General features: G+C 36.7%; 1 protein-coding gene and 1 non-coding gene across 5 annotated transcripts in view; one reads left to right on the top strand and one right to left on the bottom strand.

Annotated features, from left to right (window-relative positions):
• The window catches only part of IQCM (IQ motif containing M), a 649,001-nt gene that overhangs the window by 620,679 nt on the left and 1,591 nt on the right, over positions 1 to 26,731 (top strand). For 3 of the 4 annotated variants that reach the window (XM_049632280.1, XM_049632276.1, XM_049632278.1), the window contains exons 15-17: positions 3,608 to 3,741; positions 6,822 to 6,926; positions 14,399 to 14,443. In XM_049632280.1, the coding sequence (XP_049488237.1) occupies positions 3,608 to 3,631 (24 nt within the window). In that variant the 3' untranslated portion in view covers positions 3,632 to 3,741; positions 6,822 to 6,926; positions 14,399 to 14,443. Of the gene's footprint in view, positions 1 to 3,607; positions 3,742 to 6,821; positions 6,927 to 9,990; positions 10,070 to 14,398; positions 14,444 to 26,731 lie in introns of those variants that run through there. The other variant, XM_049632277.1, reaches the window with a different exon arrangement.
• LOC125924086 (U6 spliceosomal RNA) lies at positions 9,788 to 9,891 on the bottom strand. Its single transcript, XR_007458271.1, has one exon. It is a non-coding gene; the product is annotated as a U6 spliceosomal RNA (small nuclear RNA).

Here is a 26,731-nt window from a genome sequence, read left to right as displayed (position 1 = left end):
ATATACTCCAAAGAAAAGAACCAGATAAAACCTTAAGATAAAAACCTTAATAAAATGGAGATACGTAATTTATTTGGTAAAAGTTCAAAGTATTAGTCATAAAGATGCTCTCCAAACTGGGGAGACAATGGATGAACAGTGAGAACTTCAACAAAGAGATGGAAAGTATAAGAAAGTACCAAATAGAAGTCATAGAGCTGAAGAATACAATAACTGAAATGAAAAATACACCAGAAGGGTTCAACAGGAGACTAGATAAAGCAGAATAAAGACTCAGTTAACTCAAAGACAAGGCAGTGGAACTCATCCAATCAGAGAAGCATAAAGAAAAAGAATGAAAAAAGTAAAGACGGTTAATTGACATATGGACAACATCAAATAGAATAACATTTGCTGGGCAGGGTTCTCAGAAGAAGAGAAGGGGCAGAGATCCAATTTGAAGAAATAATGGCTGAAAGAGTTATCCATGTCCAGGAATCCCAGAGACTACACATTCTTCTCAAGTGCACGTAGAACATTTTCCAAGATAGATCATATGTTAGGCCACAAAACAAATCTTAATAAATTTAAGAGAAATGAAATCATATAAAGTATCTTTTATGATGACAAAGGTATGAGGCTAGAAATTAATTACACAAAGAAAACCGGAAAATTCACTAATATGATAATTACTGAACTATCAGTGGGTCAAAGAGGAAGTCAAAGGAGAAATACAAAATATCTTGAGACAAATGAAGATGGAAATGTAATATACCAAAGTGTATGGGATACAGCGAAAGCAGTTTTAAGAGGGAAGTTCATAGTGACAAAAATTTACCTCAAGAAGCAAGAAAAATCTCAAATAAACCAATGTTATACCTCAAGGAACTAAAAACATAGAATAAATGAAGACCAAAGTTAGTAGAAAGAAGAAAATAACAAAGATTAGGGCAGACATATGAAACAGAGACTACAAAGACCATAGCAAAGATAAATGGAACCAAAAGATATTCTTTGAATAGAAAAGCAGAATCTTTGCAAATCTCTGGTATTTGTGGCAATTGAAAAAAGACAGGATTCAAATAAAATCAGAAATGAAAGAGATGTTACAACTGATAGCACGGAAATACAATGGATCCTAAGAAACTACTGTGAATAATTAAAAACTAACAAATTTGGAAACCTAGAAGAAATGGATAAATTCCTAGAAATATACAATATACCAAGACTGGATTATGATGAAAGAGAAAATCTGAACTGATACGTTGCTAGTAAGGATATTGAATCAGTAATCAGAAACTCGCTAATAAACAAAAGTGCAGGACCAGATGGCTTCACTGGTGAATTCTAAAAAAAATTCAAAGACTAACTAATAACAATCCTTTTCAAACTCTTCCAAACAATAGAAGAGGAGGAAACTCTTCTAAACACTTTTTATGAGGCGGCATTACCCTGATTCCAAAACCAGACAAGGATACCACAAGAGAAGAAAATTATAGTTTAATATCCCTGATAAGCATAGATGTAAAATTCCTTGACAAAATATTAGCAAACCAAATTCAACAATACATTAAAGGATCATATGCCATGATCAGGTAAGATTTATTCCAGGCATGCAAGGATGTTTCAATATCCACAAATCAGCTAATGTGATACATGATGTTAACAAAATGAAGGAAAAAATCATTTGATCAACTCATTACATACAGAAAAAAAAATTGACAAAATTCAACATCCATTTATGCTAAAAACACTCAACAAAGAAGATATAGAGGGAATTTACCTCAACATAATAAAGGTCATATATGGCAAACTGACATACGGCAAACAGCTAACATCACGCTCAATAGTCAAAAACTGAAATCTTTTCCTTTAAGATCAGGACCAAGACAAGAATACCCACTATCACCACTTTTATTCAACAATGTATTGGAAGTCCTAGCCCTGAGCAATTAGATAAGAAAAAGAAATGAAAGTCATCCAAATTGAAAAGGAAAAAGTAAAACTATCACTATTCGCAAATGTCATTATATATAGAAAATCCTAGAGTTCATCAAGAACTGTAAACTAATAAATGAACTAATAAATGAATTCAGTAAAGATTCAGGATACAAAATACATAAAATTTGTTGTATTTCTATGCACTAATACTTTGCATTTACATTGCATCAAAAGGAATAAATTACCTAGGAATACATTTAATCAAGGAGAAGAACCTACCGAAAACTATAAGGCATTGGTGAAAGAAACTAAAGACACAAATAAATGGAAAGATAACCCTTGCTCATCTCACTCCTACTAGAATCGTTCTTATCCAAAAGACGAAAAATAACAAGTGTTGGCAAGGATGTAGAGAAGAGGAAACTTGTGCACTGCTGGTGGAAATGTAAACTGGTGCAGCCCCTATGGAAAACAATATGGAAGTTCCTTAAAAAATTATAAATGGAGCTGGCATACAATCCAGTAATTCCACTTTGTATACTTATTCTAAGAAAATGAAAGCACTAACTCAAAAAGATATATGCACCCCTATGTTCATTGTAGCATTATTTACAATAGCCAAGATGTAGAAACAACCTAAGCATCCAACAGTGGATGAATGGAAAAAGACGTGGTTTATATACACAATGGAATATTTGCAGCAACATGGATGGACTCGAGGGCATTATGCTAAATGAAATAAGTCAGACAGAGAAAGACAAATAATGTATGATTTTATATATATAAAATTTCACTCAACAAACTCATCGGTACAGGGGACAGATTGGTGTTTGCCAGAGGCAGGGAGTTGACAATGGGAGAAATAGGTGTAGTGGTTTTGCTTTTGTTTTAGTTTAAATAAATTGAATTAAAAAACAAACACTGTTTAGAATATGTTCCTCCAGTGCCAAAATAAAATTTATTACTAGAACTCAGTTTGTTATTCTTAGACAACAAAGTGATTACTCTGTGAATCAGTTTGATGCCTTTCACCCAAATACTCTGCAAAGAACAGAGAACAACCTGAGTCATTGTGACCTTTACCTGACAGCACACGTTAGCCTTCAACTCTAGCACAGCCCTTGTTTGCCAGAGAAACCAGGGACAGTCTGCTAAGGGCAAATCCCTACTTTGTTAAAAATCTTTCACTCCTAAACTCATAATTCTAGATTTTGGTTTCCCAAGGTTTTAGAGAGCACTATGATGATTCTTCTGGAAAATCTTCTCTAGAAAACACATAAACCTATTCAAAAATTACCACTTAATGCATATTTAAAAATATTTTCAGGAATAGTGTATTTATAGGGCAATATATACATTTATTAATAGAACAAGTTTAAATAATAAGCTGTTTAAACAAGGTATAACATATACGCATATATGTTATGTAAAAAATATATATATACACACACAATATAACATACATACCAGATAATATATATGGAACAAAATTTTAACTGAATATATTAATATTTTCTTATATATTTTCTCAAATCTAAAATGAAATATATATTGTGTGTCTATGTGCATAATCTCTACCCTGATATACATGTAGGTGGATTCCTATTTGTTTTAAGGAGTGAATTGCTATGTATTTCCTATTATGTTATTCAAGTAGATTCAATGTTCTAAAAATTGTGAAATGCAGGAAGCAAGACAAATTATGCATTAGCAAGTCTCTTGGTGACCTTCCAGCTTGGCTGTCCCCATCTTCCACTGACATCTTAGGACAAACAAGAGCGATTCAGGTTCCAGATTCAAGGTCTCCTTTCAGGAAAAGAGGTAAGAGAAAAATAAATAGTTTAAGGTTTCTGTAGCTTTTCACAGAAAATTTTCATCATGTTTTATGTCATTTAGTAATATTTTTTATCTCTTGGCATGGTTGCATAAAAAAGCAGCAAACACTGAATCAAACTGCAAAACTGTTTTATTTTCATACTGAGCAATGAAAAATGATTCCCATTAATGTTCACATTAAAAAAGAGGCTACATATATATGAGAAAAGCAACTCATTTTAATTGATCTCCAAACATAACATCCAGTGACAACATTCAATTTCTGGGTAGTGAATAGCAATGCTTATATCTATATTATCAATATGTTAATATTTGAGGCTTGGGCATAGCCTAGATATTGCACCAGTACACTGGGCATTATTTGCTTTAATGGGAATTTATTGAGCAACATTTGAGGCCAGGAATAAGTATTGCACATGATAATTAAGATGAATAATTCTCATTCCCTGTCTTCAAGGAGCTTACATTTTGGTGCTTAGAGGAGGCACAGATGTCAGAACAGGTAACTAATATACACCCTAGTGAAATAGATGCTTTAGAGCAATAGGAATTTAGGCTTTCAGACCGAGGAGGAAAAATGATTGCAAATTACTATCAAAATATTCTGGAATGGAAGAAAACCTAGAAAGGAAAAAAAGAAAATAGAAAAGGAGGAAGAGAATCTGCTCTATCAGAATTTATGTTTAAAAACAAGACAAGTAACTAGACAATGAACTCTTAATTTATGTTCCCAAAGGCCTGTGCCATGACAGAAGAGAGAATGTCTATTTTAAGTCCCAGACACCTGGCACTGTTCCTTGGCATGTGAAAATAGGTGTTCAACAACCATTTGTTAGTGGCTTTTCCCTATTTCCTTCCTCTCTCTCTCACTCTCTCTCCCCCCCCCTTTACCTCCCCCCTCCCCTTCTCTCCCCCTTTCTGTCATGCTTCAGGATCATTTACCTTGTTAAATTAAGCTTTCTATCTTCCTTTTCCCTTCTTAATAGGATTATATTAGGTTAAACCAGATAGAATTCTGCTTTCAAGTCAAAATGATTAAAAGGCAACAATTTCATATGGTTCAACCCAGTAACTCAACTGGTGTACACGAGTTCATCTATTCACACCAGCAAGAAACTAAGACAACCAACTGACCATATTGAACTAGCATAACATATGATAAATTTTCTCAGGAACAGTTTACAATATATAAATTATTCTCAGGAATAAGCCTTCCAGAAACCTTAATCAAAATGGCCTATAGGACTAAGTGATGTGGCTGCTAAGAATAGTGACAATTTTATAAACAATTGCATACGTGATCCAAACCTGGGGCTTTGAATATGTAACTGGGTCCTACAGTAGAAATTGACTTATAGCATCTGGATGCTCTGTTTGGATGCTCTGCTACCCACTATTCATCTTTATTCACTAGAAACAGTTTAAAAATATTAATGCCTTAATTTCAATGTAGTGTATGTATCCCACTGTGGCTCTCCTCCTGTTCCTACAGATATTCACCCTGTAGCCCCAATCCGATAGTCTTTCCCAGTTTCATACTCTGTTTTACAAAGAGCCCTAATCTCTGGGGGTTGGATGGTGACAAGGAGTAATGAACATAGGTAGCCAAAGTGATGATGTGCCTGGTATCGGGTTAAGGATTGTGATAGAATACTATGTCTCCTCATGACAGGGGCTTGTGTCTTTAATTGAAAGGGTGACCATATAATTCATCATCCAAAGATGGACACTTTTTGAGAGTGAAAGGTGATATATTAATAATTACAGTAGGACAACAAACCGAAACAGAGACCATTTCAGGCAAATGGAGACATATAATTACACTGTAATTTGAGCATTTCCCCAGAACACATCCTGTGAGATACTCTGTAAAATAACTCACTAGAGAGTGATCTAGATAACAAGAATGAAAGGTCACAATTTGTTATTACATATATAGGTTAACTTTATCTCCTTCAATTTTCACATTCCAGATTTTAGTTTTCTGTAGGACCCTGTGGTAGATTCTACACATTTTGTTTCATGATTTCTAGCAGACAGTACAAAATTTTCTGATTTCCCTTGTGTTTTTCCGGCTTCATTTGGAAGCAAAGAAATTTTCTTCCTTGCGATCATATATTGTTCTGTTACTCATAAAATACTTTGTTCCATATCATGCTTCTTCAAATACAATCCCTTCTAATTCGATTAGAAAATGAGTAAATTAAAATAAAATTATGTGAGAATATTTGGTGAATTAACTTTAATTATTGAAGAACAAGGTATAGAGTATAACAAAATCAGGTCAAAAGTCAAACCACTCATATTTTAATTTTGTCTTTGCTATTAACCATCTGTGTTGTTAAGTAAGTCCGCATCTTCTCAAAGAAAAAAAGTACGAGAAAGAACAGTGTAAGTGCCTTCTTTGTGCTAGGATTGTGTGAAGATAATGCATGAATCTCATTGGCCCCCAACAGCCCTGTAACAGTAACACTACATTGCCCATGTGCAAGTTCATAATTGATGAAATTGAGTAACTTGCCCCGAACTTTCACTTAGTAAATGGTAAGGAAGAATTTAAGTCCAGGTCTGTCTGAAAAATACACGCTGTCAGTCAATAATCTGTTTACTTATCTTGAAAATGGGAATCTCTTGCATGATTCAAAAGATTGTTATAAAGATTTAAAGACTAAATGAATGCCAAATGTCTAAAAGTTTTTAAACAATCTACATATTTGGGTATTACTAGAATCTTTCCCTTATATTTTTCTATTCATTTCTTGATTATTTTTTTTCTTGACTCTTTGACTCAGGATTTAAATAAAATTTTTGGAATACTCATCACATTTTATAACCAGAAAATAGATCACAAGCATTTCACAAAGTGGTATTTAATTCTCTTTGATTCCACAAGTGTGACACCCCCATACCGGGACAGAGCGTCTGTTCCGGAGAGCTCATTGCTTTGGGCATTTGCATCTTTCTATTATCACTATCCTAGGTCACTCTGACATTTCAAAACAATGTCTTATATTTATATTGGAAGCCCTTATTAAACTAAGATACAATTTGTTTTTAATTAATAGGTCATTCCACCTTCATCTGTAAGATGACATTCTAGCTCAATCAGCTGCAGCACTACTTATTTAAGACAAGAGAAGAGGGTGAAAGGAGAACAAGGCAATTACAAGGTTAGTCTCTATTTCCAGAGCATCACCTGAGGCTTCATTCAGATAATTTCAATTAACTTTTATGGAAGTTACTCAGCTAAAACCCCAGCAAATGCTACTGTAACTAGATTCAGTGCTCCAGAGCTATACAACTGCTGGGGAATTTATACCATCATTTTTTTTCAAGTGTACCAAAAAAAAACGCTCCCAAGACTGACCTATGTGACATGTTCCCCATGGTCTAATGCAAATTAAGATGACTGTGATGTAAAGATCTCTGAGACAAGGGTCATAATGGAAACATTAGCAGACCCTTCGCTACAGAAGCCCTGCAGGGGGCCATTAAGATATTTTATGGAAGTGCTATAGTGCCAGCCCGAAAAGCAATCGGCAAAGAGCAGGAAACCTAAGCGACTGTAAAAAGAAAACAAAACAAAAACCCAATAAGAGACAATGAAGACATCATTAAAAACATAAAGGCAATGAAAATGCCTATGGTGTGTTTTCCATTATCTGTGACCTTGGGTTTCAGTTTTGGCTGTGTTCATCATCAGTTTAAGAAAAATACCGCCTTAGACTCCTAGGCTCACACATTCTTTGCATGATTCCTTAGAAGAGGAGGGGCAAAGCCCTAAGCTAGCTGTCAAAAAACAACTTACTATAAATTGTAAGGGTAAAATATCCCGTAAGAGTTTTCCCTCTGCGCTCTTGAGTATTGTCTCTCAGGGAACCCACCCAGGATGACAGGAAGATAAAAATTAGATTGAGGCCTTTTACACTGTTTTGACTGTTCATATCCTCCCTGTGTGTTATTTATATTAACAAATTCAGTTTTCTACCTCAAAAAGACAGCTGGTTAACAAAATGCTGTTGAACAAAAGAGATCTCTTAGGCATGGTTACACTGTCAGGTTATCCCAGATTAGAATCACAGATAACAGTGACCTAGCTATAGAACTATGTTACTCAATGGAGATTGTGATCCAAATTTGTAAGTGTTTTCCAACAAGCCCTTTTAAAAAATAACTGTGAATAAGTTCCCCAACTCCTAATGTGCTTGTGTTTATTTTCTTCTGTAGTTTATTTTCTTTAGCATAAAACCTTTTTTTTTTTTTTTTTTTTTTTTAAAATAAATATTTTTTTTTTTTTTTTTTTGGCTTGAAATGAAATAGGTATTATTTACTCTAAGTGAAGTGAAAAATTGGGGCTAATTTCTCAATTACTTTCCATCATAAAATACTTCATTCCAGGTATCCCCAAGGTTAAATTTTATTTTCTCCACAAGGTTAAATTTAATGTCAGCACAGACTATCAGAAAAATAACCCCATTTCTTCCATTTGCTTTACATGTATAAATTCAGTCTTTACTTAATCTTTTTTTTTTTTTTTTTGGTAGAACACTAAATAAAATGTGATGCAAAGTCTGTATTTCTCCAATATGTAGTTGATGTTTGATGAAAAACTTGGCAACTTAATTCTCATAAAAATGATTAAGTAGAATTATACTGGCAAGACTCAGCTATCACGCAATGTTTGGGAGAGTGGATAGGAAGGAAGAGAGTGAAAAGGCAAGTCTCTTGTTTTTTTTCTCGCTTTCTCTCATCATATAATGTTTCTATGAGAATCTTCCATAATCAAAATTTAGGTCCTAAAGAATTAAGCATGAAACACATGGGGTTTATTCTTTGTGATCAGTCTGATATAGATTGCTTTGTTTTCCTTAGAGTCACTTTCCTAGTAAATTAAATTATATTACTAATTTTTTGCTCATTATCAATACTTTTTTTCCCTCAGTTTTCTACTGGTGCAACTCTAAGTAAAAGATATACTTTGAAAATCATTAGATTTGAACCAGAAAATAGAAATTATTTGCAGAGAATATTGTATTTCTCTTCATTTTGAAAATCTTTCAGAACTGACCTATAGCATTTTTGAAGCATATATATAATTAATATTTGAGGATTTCCCTTTTTACTTGATGGAGTTCAGGACATGCTAACCCCAAATATGGCACTTTGGCATATTGAATATTTTAAGCTGAAGGAGTTTGAGAAAATGGCAGAAGCAGAAAGGTCACTCTGATCTTCCCCCCAATCTTTCTCTATTGAAACAGATCATAAAATTCTCAGGTAAGAGGTGCCCTTCCTATGCCAGAGAAAAGGAGCATCCTTATCTCTGAAGACAAAGATGCCCCAAGAATCCTAACAAACAAGCCATACTAAATCTTCCTATTTACTATAATTGCCTCATACTCTCCTTGGGAAAACTTAATACTCTAATAAAAGACAAATAGAGAAACATCCCATGGTTGTGGATAAAAGTTCTTGATGTTATACAGATGACAATACTATGTCTATTTTTCTATAAATTTATTGTACAAACCAATTAAGATCCACTTAAATATTTGAGGAACACAATAAAGTTACTTAAAAAGTTGTTTGAAAAATAGAAGTCCACAAATAACTACAACCTTAAAAATGAAGAAATTAACAGGGAGAATTTGTTCTATCAGATTTTTAAAATTAAAGTTGGGGTGCCTGGGTGGCCCAGTAAGTTAAGCATCCGGCTTTGGCTCAGGTCATGATCTCATATCTCGTGAGTTCGAGCCCCGCCTCAGGCTCTGTGCTGACAGCTCAGAGCCTGGAGCCTGCTTCAGATTCTGTGTCTCCCTCTCTCTCTGTCCCTCCCCCACTCACGTTCTGTCTATCTCTATCTGTCAATAATAAATAAACATTAAAAAATGTAGAAAAAATAAAATTAGATTAAAGTATAATTAACATACAGTGTCGTATTAGTTTCAGGTGTACAGTATGACTCAACGTTTTATGCATGACCCAGTGCTCATCATGATAAGTATATTCTTAATCTTTATCTAGTTCACCCCCAAACATGGAACACTTCACGACTTTGCATGTCATCCTTATGCAGGGGCCATGCTAATCTCTGTATTGTTCCAATTTTCGGGTGTGTGCTGCTAAAGAAAGCACTGTCCTTTAAGATTTTAAGACATATATTCTGAAATGCAGGACCTGGATCCTATGCTTTCACATGGAAAAATAGTAAGGATCCCACTAACTTCCTTTCAGATCCCAAGGAGGACAGCCCAAGGAAAAGGTAAAGAATGAAATAAAAGCCTAAAAGTCTGTGTCCCCACTTGTGAGGTAAAGTAATTCCACGCTAGTGAAAATGTGAACTGATGAAGATCAGCCATTTACCAGTAAGTTTAGCAACTGTTTCAACCTTGAATAATAACACATGGAGAGGTGGGGCAGAGGTCTCTTATACACCAAAGGGTGGAAATGATGGAACGTCATCTCTGAAGTGAGTGTGGGAGCATGAGGATTGAGGGAAATGAGATCCTTCTATAAAAATATTCTATCATGACGGTGTGTCATAAGTCACTGAGCCATTTTCAGATTCTTGAAAAATCACTTTGTGCCTAATTGTTTAGCATAAATAATACTGTGATATATTGGTAAATTTAAAGTATTTGATACCTGTTTCTGTCAGTCTGTCCATCTATCTACATTGTTTGCAAAAATACACACACACACACACACACAAAGAACCTTAAATATCCTTTTACATAAATACATGTAAGATGGCCATTTACTTGCATGATGAGCAGGCTCACATTTGTCCTGAGTAAGATTAGTATAGTTCACTTTGCCCAGTAGCATTCTTTCCACCTGTTTTTCATTAGTATTGACTCTGAAGTCAATAGCCTAGATGTGACAATCAAAAGGCACCACTTTGATTCTTTCATTAGTACTTACCTAGGTGACTGAGACCTGCTTAGAATCTCAAGATGCTATGAGAGGACAAGATTCACAGAGGAGAAAATAACTCAAGGCCAATATCGGATCAAGGGCTTTGCTATTGTTCATAGTTGTTCTAGAGTCTGGCCTAAATTTGGCAAAACTGCCTTTTTTTTTAACATTAAGATTATCCTGTCCCCAACTCACCATGGAATTTTAACTTAATATACTAAGGCTAGATTAAAGCAAATGTAATTCCTGTACTTACTCAGACTCCCTTCCTCCTTTTTCTTAATATTTCCACCCAAAGTCTACCATTCTCAGCTTGGTTGTCTGTGGAAAAGTAGTTTTAAATATTCTAGAGTCAGCCTCCTTTTTGCCCTCTCAAAAAGTATTTTATAAAGCTAAAAATATGACTACTTAAGTTATTAATACCTGTCTTTTATTTAATTACTTCACTCACTCATTCAATAAATATTTTTAAAAAATTGTTTTAATGTTTATTCATTTTTGAGAGAGAAGACAGTGTGAGCGGGGGAGGGACAGAGAGAGAGGCAGACACAGAATCTGAAGCAGGCTCCAGGCTCCAAGCTGTCAGCACAGAGCCCAACACGGTGCCCAAACCCACGAACAGTAGGATCATGACCTGAGCTGAAAGTCAGATGCTTAACCGACTGAGCCACCCAGGGGCCCCATTCATTCAATAAGTATTTAAAGAAGGACTTCATTTGCCACTCAGAGTGCTTGATCTGTTGGTAAAAAAAAAAAATAGCCAAGATCTGTGCTCTATGAAGCTGATATAAAACAGATAAATAATTACAAAGTGTAATGAATGAATGTTATGAAGTAAATAAAAATTGAGCTGAGATAGAAAATTACAGAAAGGAATGATTTTGGATGGGGCATTTTCATTGGCAAATCCAAGTGGGGAAGACCATGTGATACATTTTTTTCTGATGTAAATAAATACATTCATTTAAACTTCAGTAAGAAATCATCAAAATATGAATATAGCACATGAGTATTATTTAATGAATTAGTAGAGATAAATTTATCACAATTCTATCAATTCATCTTGATGCATCAGATAAAAGTTCCAAAGTTCTAAACAAAGACTTGTCTTGATGATATTATCAGTAATTGACAATAACAGACTTGGACCATCTCATTTTAATCATGCACTAAGTCTGGCATGTTCCCAACTAGCACCACATCAAGAAGTTTGAACTGCTCTGGGAAGGAATTCCAAGAATGGGACACCCAAGGGCTAGGATCTGAGATGTTCAGCAGAGAAGCTCTACTGCAGGAGAGCCAAATCACTACTCTCTACTGCTTAACCAAGGATCCCAAGAGTTATACGTGTATTTATGTGTACCCATGTGTGTGTGTGTGTGTGTGTGTGTGTGTGGAGAAGCTATTGAGACTGTGCTCTGCAAGTGTAATCTGAAGATAGTGAAAATCTGACACAATTTAGAGAAGGCAGTATTTCTTGTGTGCATCCAAAATTATTTTAGCAAATCAGTCATTTATAAATAACTGCATCACATCTTTCAGTATTTCTGTATCTAAATACTAAACATGAAGCACAAAAGATGCCTTAATGCACACCAAGTTCATGTAAAGCTGTAAAATGCCATTTTTTGGAAGACAAACTGCATTTGCTCTGGAGCCTTGCACACTCATGCATAAAAACACCCCCAGCAAATGTCTGCAGCCACTCGAACACATACAAACACCTGTGGTTTCTCTGTATATCAGACGCAGCTGGGATGATTTGAAGATTATTTTTTAAGAATGCATCTAGCTTACATTTTTAGAATGTAAGTTCCAGCCAATAGATGAGCTAAATGATCCTTTATTGCCACACAGCTCTTATTACCTCTCCAAGAAATCAGCAGTGTAAATATCCCACCCTGTGTCAACTAACACAGAAACTGGTAGAGTGAGGTTGCTGGAAACTTGGCATGGTGTGTAAATTCACAAGAATCCATCAAGCTCTTCTATTATTTATACTGTAAGATTTGTAAGCTGTCTGTAGAGTAACAGGTGTAGCCCCTATGGGTCAACAACCACCTGAATAATGCATGGGAAAAGGAAAGCAATACCACATACACCACAGTTTGGTATTGTTCATTCTGGGGAATAACTTTGCCTATAATGGCTGCCTAAAAAATCTTCCTTAGCAGTGATCCATATACTGTATAGTCATGTGTGATGGTTAAAGCCAGTTCCTTTGTATTTGACAGACCAATGTTGAATCCTGGTTTCTCCTGTTACTACTTTCTGATTTTTGTTTGGTCAAGATACTTTTTTTTTTCCAAGACACTTTTAAACTCAGTCAAATTCAGTCTCAGTTTCATTATCTTAAGAATAAGGAAAAAATATGTTCATAATTAATTTCTAGTTAGCAGAACACTAACAACTGGATTTCCTTAAAAACTTACATACATGAAGGTCTTAATTATTAGAAGGGACAGAGATAGAAAGACAGTTTTGGGGGGTGCCTGGGTAGCTCAGTCACTTAAGTGTCTGACTCCTGATTTAGGCTCAGGTCATGATCTCAGGGTTGTGAGATCAAGCCCACGTGGGGCTCTGCAATGGGCGTGGGGTCTGGTTAAGATTCCCTCTCTCCCTGTCTGTCTGCCTCTCCCCCGCTCAAGCTCTCTCTCTCTCTTCCCCAAAAACCAGACAATTATTTTTATTTGGAAATTACTAAGGTCAAAACTATGAGTTACAAGAGGTTGTATACTATGAGTTACTGTCATTGTGTATTCATTGAATACAGATTCTGGATATCATCAACAGTAATCACAGAGAATATGTTTGTGTGGCGATGGAAAAGGAGCAGAACCATGGCACCCTGGAGTTTCTTTGCTCAATTAGACCGTAGAACTAGCATGTCACAGAACCTCTATTGTTAAATGTTATCATTTGGACAACAAAATGCTGATCTAAAAATAACTTATTGAGGGTTAAGTAGCTATTATAGCCCACTATATGTAAAGGAAATCTCATTTAGAAGGCTATGAATGAAGGATGAGGAAAACAAGTGAATTGACTGAGGTTTCCAGTTAGTAATAGAGCAAAGTACACTAGTATACTATGAATGAGTCACAGAAAATGGAACTGCAAAATGACCATAACAGTTACAATTCTAATAATATTATCTAGTATTTACTGAGCATTTACTGTGTGCCAGATGTGCTGCTAAATGTGCTTTATGTGTCATTGCCTCCTTTAATTCTTACAATAACCCTAAGAGGTAGGCACAGATATTTTGGTTTTTCTAGATAGGAAAGCTCAGGTAAACGAGCTTAAGTAAGCTGTCTGTGGCTACACAGGGAACACGATATAAAGCCAGATCTTTGACTCTAAAGTTCAGAATGATATGACTCTTTAAAATTTTCTAGTCTAAACTTAACAGGATTACTTGCTTCTCTGTAAACAACCAGATGAACATTTTTCCTATGGTGCCCAATGCAATCGAGGTAGTGACATATGAGAGGGATGAATGCCTACCTTCCTCCAATGAAAGTGTTTCCTTTAAAAATAATGGAATGAAATTTCCATAAATCTTGTCAGCTTTGTTTTGAAATTTTCTTACTATGACTCATAAGCATAAAAACCAAAGCTGCCGTGAAAGATGGAGAATCTAAACAAAGTTGGAAAAAATGTATTTTTTGAATCCCTACAATATTGTCAATTCACTTTATTTTTGTGGCCTTGTTTTTCCTAGGACATAAATACCACATTTCTATCTGTGGAGGAAGTGCTGCATAAGGTGAGCCACGTTCCTTATAAGAGAAGTTCATTTTTCCCCCAAATGATATGTTATGTCATTCTTAGAATTCTATTGTGAGCCCAGATGATAACTCATAATATCCCTGCCCTTTGAGTTTGAAGACACTGCAGATTTCTTACAGAACCTATCCTCATAGTTAAGAGTGAAAGAGCAGAGATCCAAGGGGCACCTGGGAGGCTCAGCCTGTTAAGCAACCGACTCTTGATTTTGGCTCAGGCATGATCTCGTGGTTTGTGAGTTCGAGCCCTGTGTTGGACTCTGCACTGACAGCAAGTAGCCTGCTTGGTATTCTCTCTCTCTCTCTCTCTCTCTCTCTCTCTCTCTCTCTCTGCCCCTCCCCACTCACACATAAGCACTCTCTCTCAAAATAAACAAATAAATAAACATTAAAAAAAAGCGCAGGGGTCCAAAGCACCATTTCTGCCCATTGTGATGTCTGGTCCATTGCCACTAGATAAGTATTAAAGACAGGGAGCAGAAAGCCCCCCAGTGCTAGGGCTTGTTGGTTTGCTTGCTTCTTGTGTGTTTGTTTACTGGAGATAAATGCCAAGAAGGTAATTATTTCTTCTCCTAGAAAGAGTCTTGACTGAGAAATGATAAACAGTCCCACCCATTGTGCAGAAACTTGGTGAGAATCCCTTAGAGATCTAGAAAAAACGTGAGCCAGGGAGCCTGAATACAAATGCTGGACAGGACTGAAGAGGAGGAGGAAGGGTGGTGTGACAGAGGGAGGGGAAAGAGGAGGAGGAGGAGGACGAGGGGGAGGAGGGGGAGGAGGAAGTGCTAAGATAAGTGGCACAAGGGACAGGGACAAAGATGAAGGAAATGAGAAATAGAGGTGCTCCAGGAAAGGAAAGGAGTCTCAGTCTCTTAAAAGATTTGCCATTATGTGATGTCTGAGCACTCCTGCAAAACACAAAAACAGAAATGTGGAGAAAACCAGCATAGCAATAACCACAAAGATGGTCTGGGACTTCTAAAGAGCTCAGAAGAAACTACCTGAACATGAAATGTGGCCAGGAGAAGCTAAAAACAGTCATCTACTCATAAGAGCCTGTGCTGGCAGGCTAAATTCAACTCTGCCTAATAATCTATTCTATATGAAATCAGATAGCTAAAGCCTGAAAAGAAGAGTCAGAAACCCCATCTATTTTAACCAAAGGATAATTAATTAATTAATTAGTAAGCAAACAAACAAATAAATAACTATAGGCAGAAGGATTTCCATATAATGGACAAGAATCTCTCATTCGAATAGAAGAATACTGTTTTGGGGCACCTGGGTGGCTCAGTCTGTTGGGCATCGTACTTCGGCTCAGGTCATGATCTCGTGATTCACGGGTTCAAGCCTATGTGCTGACAGCTCAGAGCCTGAAGTCTGCTTTGTGGATTCTGTCTCCCTCTCTCTGCCTCTGCCCAGCTCATTCTCTCTCTCTCTCTCTCTCTCTCTCTCTCTGTCTCTCTCTCTCTCTCTCTCTAAAAAATAAATAAAACATTTTAAAAAATTAAAAAGAATATTGTTTTCCTCTTAGAGCCAGAGCAATCTATAAAACCATGCCAATATAACTGTAATATGCATATTAGAGAAGACTTTTTATTTTAATTTTTGTGACACAGTTTGCAAAAGACTTTAACAAAAGACATTTCAGTCAGCAGAGAGGCATACTTCCCAAAGTTCATGTCTTTGCTCATATTTCAGAAAAATTGCATTTTAGAAATACAACTGGAAAAGTTGTGATTGAAACCAATCACTAGGCGATCTCACACAGAGAACTATGCAATTAGCACCGTTGTTACCCAAAAGCTAGTAGAAGTGGACAGGGGAATTGAGAGGAGAATGAAGAGAAGGATATTTTGAAAGAAAATTGGATTTCAGTCTTGACTTAAAACCGGTTGACATTGAGGGCACCTGGGTTGCTCAATCGGTTAAGCACCCAACTTTGGCTCAGGTCATGATCTCAGGTTGATGGGTTCAAGCCCTGTGCTGGGCTCTGTGCTGACAGCTCACTGCCTGTAGCCTGTTTCAGATCCTGTGTCTCCTTCTCTCTCTACCCCTCCTCTGCTCACGCTCTGTCTCTCTCTGTCTCTGTGTCTCAAAGATAAATAAATGTTAATTTTTTTTAAAGCCGATTGACATTGTAGTTGTCCTATATGTCACTGTGGCAATAGCCATATTGTCTTAGTCCAAGCTGCCATCACTAAATAGCACAGATTTGGTGGCTAAACAACAGAGATCTATTTTCACAGTTTTGGAGTCCAGAAGTTCATGAGCAGAGTGCCAGGAGGGTTGAGTTTTGGTGAGGGTTCTCTTCCTGGCTTGTAGACAGCTGCCTTCTTGCTGAGTCCTCACATGGCCTTTTCTTGGTACATGAGTTCAGAGAAAGAGAAATTTATCTCTTGCTTTTCTTATAAGACCAGTAATTCCATCATAAGAGCTCTGCCCTCCTAACCTTATCTAATGCTAACTACTTCCTCAAAGCTCCATCTCCAAATTAGGGCTTCAATGTATTAATTTTCGGGGAGACCCAAGCATTCAGTTCATGATCTATATCTATATCTATATCTATATCTATATCTATAATCACTCAATAAAAGCTAAAACCTTTCCAGTGTCTCTATAATATTCCATGTCCCTCCACAACCTGTTTCCTATTCCCAGTACTGCTTATCATTCCACTAGCACTTTGCTTGCTCTGTTGCAGCCTGATGGTGTCTTCAAGTCCTCTGAATGCACTAAGATTGTTCTCATCTCATGGGGTTTCCATTCGCTGTTCGCTTAACATGAAATGTGCTTCTTCCAGGTAGCTATCTGATTTACTCTTTGCTTAAATGCTAGTGCACCAGGAGGGGTTTCCTGAGCATCCGATATAAAATAGCAACCATGCTTACCCACCCCCATCCCACCTTGGCATGCTATCTCTTTTACCTACTTCAATTTAATTTTCTATACCTCTCAACATTCTGATACACACACACACACACACACACACACACACACATATACACATATGTGTGTGTATACTTATATATCACACATATATATACTTACCATCTTAGTATCTCATCAGGGACCACTGTGTTTTGTTCACCTCTGTATCTTCTATGTCTAGTCTTATGTTGGCAGGCAGTTTCTCTAAAATCTTTGCTGGAGTACTGTTAAATGAAAAAATTATGTGCTATGTATATTTTACAAACACACACTTAATGGATCCTTATGTTTTCTATTGTTACACAGAGAGTCTGGATTATACTTTTTATAAATTTACCACTCAGATTTGGGGAAAATATTTCAGGAAGCGTTCTTTTTCCCACATGATGATCTTTATAACTATAGCATGTTATTCACCTAATTAAAAAGCAGCCTGAGTAAATCACATTTTGTAGAGTATTGTTTATGTGCCGTACCCCTTTTCGGGCAACAGCTTATAACCACTACTGGTATTTGAAGCTGAACATTCTGTATAGTGAACTAAAGCAGTACTTAAAGTTTAATTCGAAAGTTAATAAAAACTGCCAAGAGAATTATTAATAACACCTAAACCTGTATAACGAAGTGAGAATTCTCTACACATACACCGTTAAGGAGATAATAAATTATAGAAATCACATATTTGTCATATTTGTATTCTTATACAAAATGCAGTACTGATAGAAACTTTCAATTCTTCCTTCCAAAGGACCTGTGGAAACTCAGCTTTGGCTAGGTAAATAGTCCCCTCCCTTCCTGGTCTTGCTTTGGTTATTTGTTGCCCATTCCTCCCTGGCAAACTTAGTGGCTTAAAACAACCACTGCTTATTTGCACAGAATCTGCAGTCTGGGCAGTGTATAGTGGGAAAGGTTTATCTCCATTTCATGTAGCATCAGCTCAATTGGACATTGGGTGATTCACTCCACGAATGGCTCACTCATATGGCTGGCAACTGGATGTTGGCTATCAGCTGGAGCTTGGTGAAGGATGAGTGCCTAGGGATTCAGTTCCTCTCTGCATGGGTCCCCTCTTATGGGCCTTTCCAGAGGCTTCCTTTTGGCCTCCTCATATCAAGGTGTCTGGATGTACAGAGCAAGTGTCCAAGAAGATAAAAGAATAGAGAATTTTTATAATCTAGACTTAGAAGTCATACAGCCTTACTTCTGTTGTGTTCCATTGAACAAATCAGTCACAAAGGTCTACCTGGGTCCAAGGGTTGGGGACAGAGATTCTATTGCTTGATGGAAGGATTGTCAATGTCATTCTAAATGGAGAATGGGGGATGGACTCTGTGGTGGTGTTCCTCTTTGGAAAATACAATCTGCCATGGACCCATCCTGATTTTTTCTTCATATACTATCCAAATCTTGTTGGTGTTTCCTGCACTATTCTTTTCCCATACCTATCTACTCTGGGTTGTTGTTTATTTGTATTTCAGCCCTTATTATTAGTTATAGACAACCCTTCTTTTCTGCTTGTGTACCAAGACTTTATCAACAGTGCTCCTCAAGGTTTGTTTTCTCCGAAATTAATGGCAAGATTTTTCCCATAAATTACTCAGCACTCTGAGAATTGCTTATTTCTTTTCAGTGATCCTAAAGTTCTACTTGACCTTTCCCTTCTTTAGGCCTTTTGTGTTCTTTGCCTATCTGCTTCTGGGTCCTGTACTATCTTACCTATTATAGCAATAAAGAGAGTCTTTTCTTTTCCTACTTTAGTGGAAAAATAAAGCAAAGATACCAGGTTATTTGCTGATTAGGGCTTGAGAAGAAAATGAATGTTTTCCTTAATTTGGCAGAAATGTGGGTGACATGACAATGTCCCTGAAACTCTGTTAACTTGCTGTTACTCAAATAGTTACACCCCATCCCCTAGGGCAGTTTTCCTTTTACAGCAGATTGGGTATCACAGCCTCTCTAAATTGAGCCTTATGAAATTGGCCCAGCAGCTATTTACCAGCCCCGAGGTCCACCCTCATCTTTTGTCCTTCATGTGCCTTTCCATGCAGCTCTGGAAACTACTGGAGTCTGCTTCACACTTCGGAGGATTATGGGAAATTGGGATGGAGGAAGCTTACCACCATTTTCCTCCCAGGTACACTGTGCCACAGTTTCTTCAAGTGTTGCTAATACAGGTGTTTCTGTTACAGAAAGTTCAAGACCACACTGTGTCTGTGTATACTTCCCAACTTCAGGGACACGTTTGTTCTTCCTCATATTGGATGAAGAGGGCTGAAAAGAATAAGGCTCTATGCTTCAGACTCCCAGATGCTCTTCCCAAATCCAGTCTCTCTGACTATGTTCAGCATTAACGATGGCACAGACGGGGATGTTTGTGTTCTGCAGCCCCGCACACATCCTGCTAGATTCGGGTTGCCAGGCTCCCCTGGCAGGAACTGTCAATCTTTCTGTGATCCTCCTGCAGTTCTCCCACTGAGCATTAGAAAGGGAAGAGTAGTACTTTCATTCCTACCCAAGCTCTGCTCTCTCCATAAGACTTACCACCTCTCTCCCTACCCAACCCCCCTCTTTGACTGGGATAATGCTGGGGGGATGGGGAGAGTTGGTGACTAGGCATTTTCTAAACTGGCTCTTGTCACTAATTCCTGGTAGGAAGGTGGTGGGCTTTCTGAACATAGAACATGAGGTATATTTATTCTTGGCTTTGGATCTTTGCAAAAATTCTAGAAACTAAGTATCCTATTTGCCATCCTATTTTATGTATTATAAAGTTTAATGTACTGATTATACTAATCTGTACATTTTCTGGTAAGAATTTGGGTTACCCAAAGATACTAGAAAACATTGAGGAATGTGAATCTTTAAATACTCAGTTGCATCTCTCACAGCTATAAAATTAGATTCTCTTACCTAATTTCACAAATAAATGCTTTGTTGTGTGAGCTGTTCTTCTAAGGTTTCATATGCTTCCCCTGAGATGGACACATCCTCATTCAGAGTGTTTCTCCTTCCTGTCCCTGGAGATGACTCCTGAAGGAAAAAAAAAAATTACACTTCAGAGAGAGTAGGAAAACCTCTCTCAGAATCACCCAGCATCTAACAACATTCTTCTTTGTAGCTGCCTACTTTACAGTGTTTCTTTCTCCTTTTTTTCACACAAAACCCCCAAAATAGGGAATTTTCTTCAGCAGAGGAAGGGTGATATGAAGTTACAATTTTCGTAACACTCCCCTAGCAACAGGCCCAGGGAGTTTTTCCTACCATATTTATCTTGGGTGGCATAAACCTGGGCGTAGACATAAAAATATGGGTGAAGATTTGAATGTGGAATACACCGTGAAGGTCACTGCTGTGTGAATTCTGTATAGTTTGTCACATAACATTGATTTGGCTTTCATTTATTTTGCTATTGTTGTTTTGTTTATTGCCACAAAAACCCCTTCGGTTTTTGTCAGGGAGAACTAACTGAATGGGTCAAATTCATCCAACATTTAGCTATGAGACCAGGCAGTCTTGGATTTGAATTCTGCTGTACCCTGGAGCCTTCTCCACCCAATGAAGAAGCAATTAATAAAAATTATTTGCATGGAGGTGATTGTTACAAGGGTCAGTTTCACTTTGAAGTGCTCATTTTGAAATTGTTATAGGTGAGTGGAAAGTGCACTGGGTTAGATGGAATCCATTCACTAAGAAATAATGATCAAATGTCTTCTAAACACCAGGTACACTTTGAGGGTTGAGGCAACAGCAGTGAGCAATGGGGACAAAAATCCCTGCTCTCCAGGAGACCATATTCTCATGGGAGGAGGCAAATGATAAATAAATTAAAAAAAATAAAATATATCATGTATTTGATGAAAATAAAGTATGAGATCTCCACCCATCAATAACTTGATGACCTTGGAGCTATCATGTACCCTTTTGAGACTTGTTTTTTTCCTCAGTGAGAGTGGATTTGTGTGGATGATCACTAGGTGGCTTTTGGTGTTGACATCTGGTGAGACTTTTCTTTAACTCTTTTCTGGTTTCAGTTTGTTTTTTGGTGTAAATTCAGAATGGCTTCCATATAGGCAATATTCCAGCTTCACTCACTAAGGGAAGGAGAAATTCAGGTCAGGAGACTGGTGTCTGGGCAACTGGATGTGATTCATAAATTTGCAGTAATTGCTTTTAATCTACTTTTTTTTTTGTCCTAAAACTCAGACCTGAATAATCAGGCAACTATATATTAACTTTACCCAAAAGACCTTGGACCACCTGTCTGTTTCCTGTTTTCCTTGCCAAGTATCTCTTCTGGGAAAAGCTGACTGGAAACACAGCAGGACAAAACTCATTTCTCTCCTTTCTTTGTTCCATCTGTCTCTCTTCTCATCTGGGAGATCTCTTGTTCACTTCCTCATTATTTCTCACATTCAAGGCTAAATTCTCCACCTGTGCTTTTGATCCACTGCTTCCCATCTTCTTCCAGATGTTGTTCCTACAGTAAGTCCTACCCTTCCCTATCTTTCCAGTATTTTAGATGTCTCCCTCTGCTGACTCTTTTCACACAAGCTAAAAATACTACCATGTCTTCTCCACTGAAAAAATCCTTCATTCCCTCTGGCTAATGCTCTAATATTCATTTTCCCTTCACTAACCAAGCTACTCTGACAAAAAAGAGGCTGCATTTTACATAACCTTCTTATCGCCTATTGACTTTTCAAAGCATAGATACAGGTTTGTAACTATAACTACCTTGGAAACTGGTTTCTCCCATATCTTTAATGATGTGCCAAGTATTTTCACCACTCTCTGCAGCATTTGACAATATTGTCCATAATGCTCTTGAAGCTCAGCCCTTATTCATATTTGAGACCTGACTGTGTCATCTACATCTACTCTGGTGTCTTTATCAGCCTCTTTTCCTGGTTCCTTTCTCCCCATACTTCGGACTCTTTCTTTCCTACTTCCCTCTTTGCACTTTTTAAATCCACTTGCAGTTTCCACTACTACCTGATAACTGTCACCTCTCCAGATCCAAACACCTCGTTTGAAATCTTTGTATCTGATTGCCTCTTGGATGGTAGTATACATGACTATGGGGCATCATCCTTGTTCCTTACCTTCAATACAGCCTATTCCCTAATGAACTCATAATATCTACCTCTCCCTTAGCAAGCATGGACTGTTCTTATATTTCGTTTTATGTTGAAAGGCTTCCATCTACTCAACATTATGCCTTTAAAATTGTCCACATTGATACATGTGTATAGATCTAATTTATTTATTTTAACTGCTATTTAAAGACTCTCTGGACTCAAATCCTATCTCTGCCACTTAATAGCTTTGTGATCTTGGGTAAGTATTTAGTTTCTTCATGACTTATTATTTTATTTATTTATTTTTAAATTTTTAATGTTTAATTTTTTTGAGAGAGAGTGAGAGTGAGAGAGAGAGAGAGAGTGTGTGAGCAGCGAGGGGCAGAGAGAGAGGGAGACACAGAATCCGAAGCAGGCCCCAGGCTCTGAACTGTCAGCACAGACCCCGACGTGGGGCTCAAACTCAGATCATGATCTGAGCCAAAGTCAGATGCTTAACCAACTGAGCCACCCAGGCGCCCCAATGCTTTATAATTTTATATGAAAAATTAAACTTTTATAACTAGTTTCTGAGGTTTATGTTCCATATATATTTATATACATGTATATATGTATGTACATTCACACATAACATATATCTTTGCCAGTACTTGTTATTAACCAGAACTTTTAATTTTCATCAATATTATGGGTACGAAATAGGATGAAATTGCTGCCTCAATTTAAATGCCCAACACCTGCAGGGTTTTGTCCATCCCTCTGTGGGAAAACAAATACATATTGAGCAAGTACTTAAGAGAGTGCCTAGCACTTGATAACAGCTCAATAAATGTTATCTATTACTCTTACTAATATTATTATGTAGTATGATGTTGTAATGATATAACATACAATTTTGTCCATTTTCTTGTTACCGAATATTGAGTCTTTGTCCTTTTGGTATGAAAAACCTTGCCTAATGATTATGTTATTCCATTCTCTTTGACAATAATTGATTTGAGAATGGGCACATGACCAATATTGAGCAGAGAAACATGAAATTTTGGAAATGGTTTCCTTGATCCTAAAATGAAGTCACAGGAATATAGGGTCCTTGCTTTTCTTCTAGACACTGTGTGTCTGGATGAGATCCATGGAGGAACTACAGTGTTCTTGCCCCTGAGAGAGGCCAGTCTGGGATAGAAGCTGGTATGTTAATAATGGCAGAAACAGAACTGGAAAGAACTGACTTCTTGAAGACTCATTGAGCCTCTGATCATAATAAGCCTGGTTTTCAGCTAAACTCTGTACGCAGGTGATAGTAGACGTCCACGTTAATTAAGCCAATTTGAGATAAGATTTCTATTGCCTAAAGCCAAAAGAATTCTAACTATAAACTTGCTGAAACAGTTTTAAAATATTTATACTCCCACTAGCAATGTATGAGGGTTTGTATTTTTCCATGACTCTATCAACACTTGGTGTGATCAGACCTTTTAATTTCTGACAATATTATGGCTGTGAAATTGAAACTCACTGATGTTGCAGTATAAATCTCTGTGATTTTCTATGTATATAATCATATAATTCTCCTCACCTCGAGTCAATTTATGATTTATATCTCATCTCTTTTTATTCTCTCATTAATTTGCCAGTACTTCCCAGTATAGAGTTGAGAGGAAGCAGTCATGGTAATAACAGCTTAAACAAAATAGTTTATTTCTTACATTTCAAGAAGTCTGGAAACTGGCAGTTTGGGGCTGATATGGTCCTACATGTTGTTAAGAACTCAGACCTTCCAGTTCTCCACTCTGATACCATTGGTTCATAGCAGCCTCCACATCAGCAGTGGAAATAAGGGGGAAGAGTAGAAAAAGAAAGGTGGTAAGTCACAGGCCAGATGTCTGTTAAGGAAGGGCTCTCGGAAGCTGCCTCCTAAAGTTTTAATTTATATCTCATTAGCCTAAACTTGGATTAGAGGTAGATATGTGGGGGAATAACTAAAGTAAGAAATGATCTTTTTTAAAATAGTTTTTTGAGTTTATTTATTTTGAGAGAGAGAGTGTGTGTGAGCAGGGAGGGAAAGGGCAGAGAGAGGAGAGAGAATCCCAAGCAGGTCCTGTGGTATCAGCACAAAGCCCGATGCCAGGCTCGAAGTCTCGAACCATGAGATCATGATCTGAGCCGAAATCAAGAGTTGGCTACTTAACTGGCTGAGCCAGCCAGGAGCCCCAAAGTAGGGAATGTTCTAACATTTCACTGCCATTGAATTTGCTTGCTGTTTGGCAGATATGAACAATTGGATAAGAAATTGACCTTCTATTACTGTTTTGTTCCTTTTTTTTCATAAGTTGTTTTGAATTTTATTAAATGACTGCTGCATTTATTTATATAAATTTTTCTTTACATTGTCAAGTTGACATATTATATTAATGTATTTTCTAAATTTAAATCATCTAAATATTCTCAGATTCAACACATTGTGAATCAGTTTGCTATTTTACACAGTAGTTTTACATCTATTTCAAAAATGACAATTGCTAATCATTTTTCTGGCTTTATTTGCAGAATCATTAGCAAATACATACTAGTTCCATAAAATTAGTGGGTGAACTTTAATTTTTTGTAAACACTGGGACAGTTTTATAAGAAAAGGGTTTTCTATTTCTTGAAAACGTGGTGGAATACTACAATCTGGACCTGTTGCTTTTTCTGTATGTAGACTTTTTGATAATGATTATATCTCTTTAGTTGATATAGGTGTACTCAAATTTTTTGTTTATATTGAATACATTTTGTTAACGTATTTTTTCTAGAAAATTAACGTTTTATTTTAAAATTTATTATAAAGGTTCTGATATTTTGAACAAGTTTTTAAAATCCTCAATATTACATATATTTATGGTCTTTTCAATATCTGTCTAACAATGTACCTATCACCTGTCTGTCTATCTATTGCTTCTCTCTTTCTCTCACCCTTTTTTTTCCCTGATCCACTTTGGCAGAATTTTGTCTATATTCATGGTGCTTTTATAGAACTGGGCTTTAATTTCATTGCTCTTCTCTATTCTTTTTGCTCATCTTCCATGACATTAATATTTCCTCTTTTGTTGTTTTTCTACTTTCTTAAGTTTTGTTATTTACCTAATTTCTTGATTGTAATTTAGATCATTAATGCTTAATCTGTTAATGAATGTTTAATCTGTGCACTTCTATATTAGTTACATATGCTTTAGGCTAAAGTAAACGACACTTTTGGAAATATTTTGAATAGGAGTCCAGGCCTCAGATGGTGGCTTAAAGTCTTCATGGTCTGAGGTCCTTCCATTTTGCTCCTCTCCTATCCCTAGGGAATTGCCCTGATCTGTGTAGTAGAATATCACCCAACTGCACAGCTGCATTCAAGCATAAGATCATAGCATCACTTCTGTTCACTTATGTCTTGTTTTCTGAATCTAGGACAAAGCACACCTTCATCTGCTCTTTTGGCTGGCTTGTGTAGGTTGTCCACCCTCACCCAACACACACACACACACACGCACACACACACACACACGCAGGTATGCACATATGCGCACATACACAAATGAATATATGTAATTTTTACAAAGAACTAATTCATCATGGTGTATAGTTCTTCACCTTTGGATCCAGGTTCAGATCCTGGCTCTAACACTTCAAACTATAGCAACCATCAACAAGTCATTTAACTTTTCTGAAACATGGTGTTCTCATCTGGAAAATGAGAATAATAAAAACATTCTTATGAAGTTGTTGAAGGAAAAGTTTAAGTAGGGAAAGTGCACAGTTCGGTTTTTGGCATCTAGTAGCATTCGATAGAAGTCACCTCTGTGTACCTATAGGAAATGCCTCAGTAAAGGTGGGATCACCAAATCAATTCCCGAGTTCAGAAGAACATGCTTTGTGATTTTCTTGTTATGTTTCTGCTTTGGGGACAAAGGACATTGTTTTTTTAAAGGTGACAATTCTCTAATCATGGTAAAGGGAGATAAATACTTTGTTTTCCTCCAGGAAGAAAAAGAGATGTATTAAATGCTTAACGGAATTTTCTTCAATGCCACAAAATTGGTGGCTATAAATTTTGAACACAAGTTGAATTATTGTTGACGTTTTATTTCCTCAGGGGCTTTTTGACCACATCATTAAGCTGTATCACTTTCATTGACCTAATTTTATCACGAAGTCCAGAGGACTATTAAAGGGATACTTTAAAAAATGAAATGAAATGAAATGAAATGAAATGAAATGAAATGAAATGAA

The sequence above is a fragment of the Panthera uncia genome, chromosome B1 (assembly GCF_023721935.1).
Source record: "Panthera uncia isolate 11264 chromosome B1, Puncia_PCG_1.0, whole genome shotgun sequence".
Lineage (NCBI taxonomy): Eukaryota > Metazoa > Chordata > Mammalia > Carnivora > Felidae > Panthera > Panthera uncia.
Note: the sequence above shows the minus strand (reverse complement) of the source record. Positions and strands in the feature narration are given on the sequence as shown.